At 38.3% G+C, this 9,059-nt stretch overlaps 1 protein-coding gene across 1 annotated transcript; it reads left to right on the top strand.

Moving 5' to 3' along the window:
* Window positions 1-3,141: 3,141 nt before the first annotated feature.
* Window positions 3,142-3,618, top strand: LOC140959271 (uncharacterized). Its single transcript, XM_073417145.1, has one exon. It carries the CDS (start codon window positions 3,142-3,144, stop codon window positions 3,616-3,618), a length of 477 nt encoding a protein of 158 aa, XP_073273246.1.
* Window positions 3,619-9,059: the final 5,441 nt, after the last annotated feature.

The raw sequence follows: 9,059 nt of genomic DNA, 5'->3' as shown, positions 1-9,059 counted from the left end.
TGAGTCTTTAGACTCACTAGACTTGATTGTTATAGGTACTGATAAGGTCGGGGACCAGTGAGCTAGTTTGGGTCGACAGTAGTAGGAACCCGAGGACCTCATGCTTCAGTTCATTTACCTTTTTATGCTCAAAACACATTTTATCACGATGAATTATTTTAAGTTGTTGTTTTGAAACAGATATTCACTTCCGCTGCTATTTTGACGTTAAACCTTTTTATTAGTATATTTTATGAATGAGGCATGTTATTTACTTTTAAAGAAAAATTTTAAATAATTTCGCAAATTTATAAATACGAAATACGGGTCTCGACAATATAAGTTATGGTATGCATGTATGTGTGTCCCTTTAATTCAAAAATGACAGTCTGTTCTATTTAAAATTTCGATCGATTAAATGTTTTCTTCTATGTTTTGAAATTCTTTGATTCCGCTGAATCCGTTTGAAACTCTGATATTTTAAAAATTCTGATACGTTCTGTCTGGTAAACTCTGAATTCTGTGTTGCACTGTTACGATTCGAATTTGAAATGGGACGAGAATTGTGGTTCTGTTTTGTCCTATTGGTGGGTATAAAACCATGTTCTATCTGGCCCCTATCGGTGGATATAAAACCGTGTTCTGGCCTCACCCCTTAGAGGACTAACATATTGGGGACAATTTGACCACGAAAATTAGATGAGTAACAGTGTTTTGTCTGTTCTGAAATGATCTGATTTGTTTCTAAAATGCTCTGAATCATCTGTTAACTTATGTCTCATATTCGATTCGTTTCTGTAAGTTAAAAGTAATAAGTTTTGAAATTTTGTTAAAGAAATGTTTTAAAGATTAAGTTCTATATGTATCTTTGGAAATCGATCGACCCCCCACTTGCTGAGTATTTCCCAAAACACTCACCCCTTACAAATTTCAGATAAAAATGAAGAACAGCTGAATGAGGAGGAGCAGGAAGCGTTCTGGGGATGTTGATCGAAAGTCAAGCCCAAGAATTGAGATTTTTATTCTTTTCTTCTGTTTCGTTTCCACAAAACTCTGATATAATTGTTGTTCTATTATCATTATAAAGACAATGTTTTATTTATGAAAAAGACTGGTTTTTGGCATTTCGATCGAGACTAAATTGTTTTCAAGTAATTGTTAAACAATGTTGGATGTCACTGACGCTTCGGACACGGGGCGTGACATTTAAGTGGTATCAGAGCCTCAGGTTTATAATCCTGCTGGGATTTTGATTGCCAAAATTTGACTTTTGTCAAATTTTGGCAAAAGCCTAGTGCATCCCAATCTGAGTCCAATTCAAAGTCAAATTTTGGCAAAAGCCTAGGGCATCCCAATATGAGTCCAACTTTCAATTGGTCCATAAATTTTGAACAACTCTAAATTCTATCCCTCGAATAGAGTATCGAAAATTCCACGACAGCTTTGTTTCTATTATTTGTGTCTTTCTATCCTTTATACAATTCTGATCTTTTTCCTCCACTTATTTTAGGAAATGACTGCTCCATGTACTCGTGCTTAGGCTGCCCTTCGTATGCGCCAGCTCACAATAGATAACCAGGCTAGGGAGATTGCAACTTTGAAGGCGCAACTGGCTAAGGAAAGACTAGAGAAGCTGGAGCTTAACGCGATTAGGGGTATACTTGAGACAGATGTGCAGCGACTTACCCATCACTTGGACTTGGCTGAGAGCCAACTTCTACAGATACCGACTGATTCAGCTTGTATCACGCGCTTGGCTTCACTGAACAGGGATTTGCGGGAGAGAGTAAAAACAGAGCGAGGACGTGCTACTCAGGCTCGTCAGCGTCAGGAGGAGTTCAGCGCCAAGCAAGAGCGGTACATTTCTAAGCTCCACGGCACTATGGACCGGCTTCAGGATCAGAACAACTACTTGCACCAGGTAATAGAAAATATGGAGGAAGAGGAGGAAGCACCGATGGAGGTGGCCGATGACGACAGCGACAGCGACAGCGACAGCGACGGAAGAGAGATGATATATTAGATTAGTATCAGGATTGTAATATAAGTATCAGGATTGTAATGAAAATATGATTGAAAAAATTATTAAGTGTATCAGCTTCTTTCTAAATAAAACTTCTATTATCTTTAAATTTTTGAACATTTAAAGTTAGATGAGTATCTTATCAATAAAAATGTTTTTTTTTATAGGAAACCAACATGGATCTTCAAAGCATTATAAATGAACTTCAGAAACAACTTCAAGAAAAGGAGACAGAGATTAAAATATTGAAAGAAAAAAATGAAAAACTCGAAATAGATAACTACCAGTTGGATGGGAATAACGTATGCATGATGAAAGATCTTCATGAGGCCAGAGAAGGGGAGAAAAGATTGAGCGAAGACGTTACACGCTATGCGGCCTATCACCTGGAGTCGGAACATCAACACGATATCACAAAAAGAGAGTTGAACAAAGCGCATGATAGGATTCTTACACTTCAAATCCGGGATGATAACCTTTTCAAAACACAACGCCGTCTTGAGGAATGAATCGAAGAACAAGAAATCGATGAGAAGGTAAACCAATCAACGATACAGGAGCTTCAGGAGCAAGTAAACAACCTTGACCACCACAACACGCAATTACAAAATCATATTGATCAGCTACAGAATAACATGATCAATATGGAGGAACTCTTAGAAGAACTTGAAGCTAACCAAGAAGAAAACCCTATGGAGGAGGAAATCGATGAGGCAGTAGGAGATGGCGAAGTGATAGATGATTAGGGAGAGCTCTAGATTAGGCATCGATTGTGTCTAGAACTATTTGACTAGTAATTTGTTTTGAAACGATTGATTGTATGAATTTCAAAATTTAATGAAATTATTTTGATTATACATTGTGGCAAACAAATAAATATATATGTTTATAGGAAATGGCATGTAGACCACCCAGAAATAATCGAAATACCCGCAGAGTTAACCAAAACGAGGATGAGAATCCCCCAAGGGTAAATCTCAGTCAAGAAGATATGACGGAAATAGCTACCATTGTAGCCGCCACATTACAAGGAATCGTGAATCCCTTTGCCAACGCCATCTAGCCGCCACCGGAACCACAACCGCTTGGAATTAAATACCATTATGAATCCCTCAGGAGGAATCGAGTTCCAACTTTCGATGGGAACCCACAGCTATAACTGGCTCAAGAATGTCCAATCACAACTACACCTACTAGAAGTATCTGGTGGATTGAAGGTGGAGATTGTGACACCATTTTTGGAGGATCGAGCAAGAAAATGGTGGGAAACTGTGTCACCATCTCTGGCTGAAGAGAAACAGATCACAAGGCAGACTTTCAGAAGAGAATTTTTGAAACAATATTACATAGCAGAATTTCGTTTGCAAAAGTTGAGAGAATTTGAAAACTTCAAACAGACACCAGACATGACAGTAATGGAGTACACTTCAAGGTTCAACGATCTGGGAACCTATGTTCCAACAATCATGTCTGATGAAACGTTGAAAATGCATCGCTTTAAGAAGGGACTGAACAGCCAGATTCAATCGGCTTTGGCGGTATTGAAGCCAAACAATTTCGCGGATTTGATGGGCGCGGCAATGAGCGCAGAGACGGATATCAAACGCCGCGAATAAGAGAACATGAATAAGAGATCTTTGGTTAGTCAATCTGCTCAAAATGGTCCAAAATTCAAAAAGCCAAACTATTCAAGTGGCCCTTCAAGAGGAACCTTTAACGGTGCTGGCTATACAGAAGGAAAGTGGTGCGATACATGTCGACAAAAGCACATTGGAGAATGTTATCAGAAAACAAGTTGTTGTTTCAAATGCGGAAAGGTGGGTCATAGAATTAAAGATTGTCCAGACAACAAAGACAAAGGGACGGGACCCAGCAAACCAAAGAAAAACAAAACTAATGCTCGGGTGTATGCAATAACCTATGAGGAAGCTGATAACACCAATGAAGTGGTGGCATGTACTGTTTTATTCAATGAAATACCTGCATATGCTTTATTTGATTGTGGTACCACACACTCATTTGTGTCTAGAAGATTTTCTAAGAAGCTGAAACTTGAACATGAAATCCTTAGTGAACCGTTAAGAGTGGCGACACCTGCTAGCGAAACAATTGAAACTCACAAGGTGCATCGAAACTGTAAAATTTGTATCAGTAAACAAATTTTTTAAGGCAGCACTGATTCAACTCAATATGATTGAGTTTGACGTCATTCTTGGATTGGACTGGTTAGCTAAACACCATGCCATTGTGGACTGCCAAAAGAAAAATGTTAGACTTCAAACTCCTACTAAAGAGGAGATCCTATATCACGGAAAATCCAGAGAACGAAAATCTCTATTATCAGCCTCACAAACCTGGAAGGCCATAAATGGAGGAGAAGAAATTTATTTGGCAGTGATCAATGAGGTCAAAGAAGAAGAAGTCCCAAAGTTGGAAGATATTCCAATTGTTCAGGATTTTCCAGATGTTTTTCTCGAGGAGTTACCGGATGAGATACCAGATAGGGAAGTAGAATTTGAAATCAATTTGGTCCCTGTTGCTGCACCCATTTCAAAGGCTCCATACCGAATGGCTCCAGCTGAACTAAAGGAGTTAAAGAAGCAACTGCAGGATTTACTGGACAAGAATCAGATCCGCCCTAGTGCATCTCCGTGGGGCGCCCCAGTGTTATTCGTGACGGAAGCATGAGGCTATGCATCGACTATAGGGAGTTGAACAAGATCACCATAAAGAATAAGTACCCCCTCCTGAGAATAGATGATCTTTTCGATCAGCTAAAAGGATCCAAAGTGTTCTCAAAGCTCGATCTAAGATCAAGTTATCATCAGTTAAAGGTCAAAGCAGAGGATATTCCTAAGACAGCTTTTAGGACAAGATATGGACATTACGAATTCACGGTAATGCCTTTTGGACTAACAAATGCTCTTGTAGCATTCATGGATCTTATGAACCGAGTATTCAAACCATATCTCGACAAGTTTGTGGTCGTTTTTATAGATGATATCTTGGTATATTCACCAAGTGAGGAATAACATGAAGAACATATGCGTCTTACTTTACAAACACTGCGAGAAAAGGAACTCTATGCCAAATTCAAAAAGTGTGAATTCTGACTGAAAAGTGTGGCGTTCCTAGGCAATATAATCTCTGAATTAGGGGTGTCAGTAGACCCTAAGAAGGAAGAGGCAATTAAGGATTGGCCACAACCAAAAACAGCGACTGAAGTAAGAAGTTTTCTGGGTTTAGCAGGATACTATAGAAAATTTGTGGAAGAATTTTCTTCGATAGCCATTCCACTCACCAAACTTACCCAGAAAAAAGCGAAATTTATTTGGAATAAAGCATGTGAAACAAGTTTTGAAACCCTGAAGACAAAACTCGCATCTACACCAGTACTAATTCTTCCCGAGGATGGTAAGAATTTCATTATATACAGTGACGCTTCAAAGGGAGGATTAGGGTGTGTGCTTATGCAAGAAGGTCAGGTAATTGCTTATGCCTCACGACAATTAAATCCGTATGAACAGAATTACCCCACTCATGATCTGGAGTTAGCAGCAGTGGCATTTGCGCTCAAAATCTGGAGGCACTACCTTTATGGAGTAAAATGCGAAGTGTTTACTGATCACCAGAGCCTCAAGTACATTTTCACCCAAAAAGAATTAAACCTGAGGCAAAGGATGTGGATGGAACTGCTAAAGGATTATGATTTGTCAATCAATTACCATCCGGGTAAGCCAAATAAGGTGGCAGATGCGTTGAGCCGAAGGAACCTTGGGAAAATAAGCTTATCTTCACTATCAGTACAACCAGGCCTCCGAGAGACCATCAAATTAAAGCAAAGTCAAGATTCTTCTATCCTCAAAATTAAAGAACAAATTCAAGAAGGAAAGATTCCAGAATTTCATATCGATGAAAATGGTATACTTTGGATGAAAAGACGGTTGTATGTGCCAGAAATCGATGGGATCCGTGAAGAAGTAATGGCGGAGGCACATAAATTGAGATTTTTAGTACATCCGAGAAGCACCAAAATGTATCGGGATTTGAAGAATAATTACTAGTGGAATGGAATGAAGAAAGACGTGGCTGTCTTTGTTTCAAAGTGTCTAACCTGTCAACAAGTCAAGGCAGAACATCAACGGCCTGGAGGACTTTTACAGCCATTGGAAATACCGGAGTGGAAGTGGGATAACATTTCCATGGATTTCGTAGTGGGGCTACCAAAATCAAGGCAAGGGCACGATGGGATCTGGGTAGTCATTGATAGATTGACCAAGTCTGCACATTTCTTGCCGGTGCGGATGAATCACAACCTGGATAAACTAGCTACCTTGTATATGGACAACATAGTGAGACTACACGGAGTCCCAATAAGTATACTGTCTGACAGAGATCCAAGATTTGTATCATGATTTTGGAAAAGCTTTCAGAAGGATATGGGAACCAAGGTTACTTTCAGCACGGCCTATCATCCGCAAACTAATGGCCAAACGAGAGAACAATTCAAACCCTCGAGGACTTGCTGAGTGCATGTGCTCTGGATTTTCCTAGAAACTGGAGTGAACAGTTACCCCTGATAGAATTCGCCTATAACAACAGCTATCACAGTAGCATTGAAATGGCTCCGTATGAGGCATTGTATGGCCGAAAGTGTAGATCGCCTCTGTACTGGGATGAAGTCGGAGAAAAGACTATTACTGGACAAGAGCTTGTTCCATTAACCATTGACAAAGTAGCCATAATCAAGGAAAGACTCAAAGCAGCCTAAGATAGACAAAAGAGCTGGGCAGATTTGAAGAGGAGACCGTTGGAATCGGAGATCGGTGAAAAAGCTTATGTCAAGGTCTCTCCTATGAAGGGAGTGGTTCGGTTAAGTAAATCCAGAAAGTTAAACCCGAGATATGTGGGACCGTTCGAGATATTGGAAAAGGTGGGAACCTTAGCCTACCGTCTGGCTTTGCCGCCTGATATGTACAGGATTCACAACGTTTTCCACATCTCACAACTGAGAAAATATGTCCCAGACCCTAGTCATGTACTCAAAGTTGCACCACTGATGATTGAAGAACACCTTAATGAAGAACTCAAAGAAGTCCCTATCCAAATAGTGGACACAAAAGACCAAGTGTTGAGGCACCGGACTGTAGAACCCGTAAATTAGACTACGTATAAGCCATGCATAATTCTAGTATTTAAATTAAAATGATTTTATTGCATGAGTATTTAAATTTTTTTCTTTAAATTTGTTGAGTTATTTTATGCAGTATTTTAGTTATTATCTTTTCAATTAAATAAGTGAGGCCGGACCGGAGTTGGAGTATGAAGATAAAATTTAATATTAAGAAAATATTCCTAGAACTTATTTAAGATGAAGAATAATTTATTCTAATGAAAAAGAATGTTTAAGGAATTATTTAATTAACTTGAGATAAGTAGTAAATAAATTTTTTATGTCCAATAATTTAATTAAAAGCCTAAAATAAAATATGTGACCAATTGAGATAAGTTAATCTAGGCTTATTTTATTTAAGAAATTGTAACTTAACATGATAGTAAATTTAATTTAAAAATTTGCCATGCATGCAAGATAATTACCATCCTATATTAATTTATTAATTCACTAAAATATATAATTAATGTTTAAAATTTTAAGGAGATAAAATTCAATAATTAAACAATTTTTTCCTCCATTCTAAGCATAGAATTCGGCCACCTCATTTAAGGAATTGATATTATTTGACAACTCTCCATTTTGATATCTTTCCTTCACCCTTTCATGGCATAGATAATTCTCTCATTTTAAATCCCCAACAATTAATAATTTAGCAATATTTCATCCCCATTTATCATTCTCGGCCATCACCTAAAAGATTTAAATTAAGTTTGACAACTCATTTCCTTTGATTCTCTTCCTTATCCATTCTTGGTAGATAACCCCTTCATTTTTAATCTCCACTAATTAATGATTTAAGCAATATTCCATCCTATTTTAATAGTAGATTTCGGCCACCTCATTATGTTAAAAGACTTAATTTTTTGTTTTGACAACTCACTATTTTAATTCATTTCCTTATCTTTTCTTGGAGATAATTCCCCCACCTTTTTAATCTCCAAGTAATTCACAATTAAGCAATATTCCACCTTAAACCTAGACTAGAAATCGGCCACTTCCATGTAAATTATTCTCCATATCTCCCTCAAATCAAATCATTTCCCTTATCTCTCAACTCAAGGATAGAAAGATTTCTATCTTGCCATTCTATCCCCATTTATCTTGCAACTTCCTCATTCATTTCCTAGACTTCTATCCCTCCTCATTTTAAAATATTTCAGTCCCTTTCAGTAGAGAAAACGTGAGAAAGCAAGGAAAAATAAGAGAGAAAACACAAGAAAAATAAAAGAGAAAACAAGAGAAGAGAACTCCGTCTCCGCCGTGCCGTGTCGTCGTATTAATTCGTTTTCTTTTCAAACGAAATCCAGGCATGTTTATATTTTTATTGACTCTTCAATCAAGTCATATTAATATTTTCAAACATCATGTGTGCATGAATCATGAAGGAGAAAACCGAAATTTTCAGCAACAAGAACAAGAACAAAATTCTGCACAGATTTTTGTTTCTATTCATGCTTCACGTTTGGTATGTTTCCTTTCGATTTCAGGGGTGGCTCGTTCCAGGGGCTTGAGGCTGCATATAGACATGTAATAGGACATGTTAGGGTCATGAAAGAATGTTGGTTCCAGCCCCACGCATGCTGGAAGTCAGAAATGACAGCAACTCCCCAAGCATGCCCCTTTTTGGGTCTGATTTTCTCATGTTGCTGTCAAGGGTTGATGCTTCTGATCTTGGCTGCCCTAGGGGCGATAGCCATGGTTAAAACATCTCCTGGTAATGTCTAAGATGTGACCAAGTTGGTATTTCAAGGCTTGGTCCATGATGAATCGGTTTTCAAATCAAAAACTAGAACAGCCCCTTCAACCTCTTTTAAAATTCTGCATGTGTCCTCTCGGTTTGGGTGTTGGTGTGGATCTTGGTCGGCTCTTTAGCCCTTAGCC

This window comes from Primulina huaijiensis, chromosome 15 (genome assembly GCF_012295235.1).
Source record: "Primulina huaijiensis isolate GDHJ02 chromosome 15, ASM1229523v2, whole genome shotgun sequence".
In the NCBI taxonomy this organism is placed as follows: domain Eukaryota; kingdom Viridiplantae; phylum Streptophyta; class Magnoliopsida; order Lamiales; family Gesneriaceae; genus Primulina; species Primulina huaijiensis.
This window is presented reverse-complemented; position numbering and strand designations above follow the sequence as displayed.

Bases quoted from the DNA above. Each gene is read 5' to 3' on its own strand.
- LOC140959271 (XM_073417145.1), top strand. From the start codon at position 3,142: ATGGGAACCCACAGCTATAACTGGCTCAAGAATGTCCAATCACAACTA.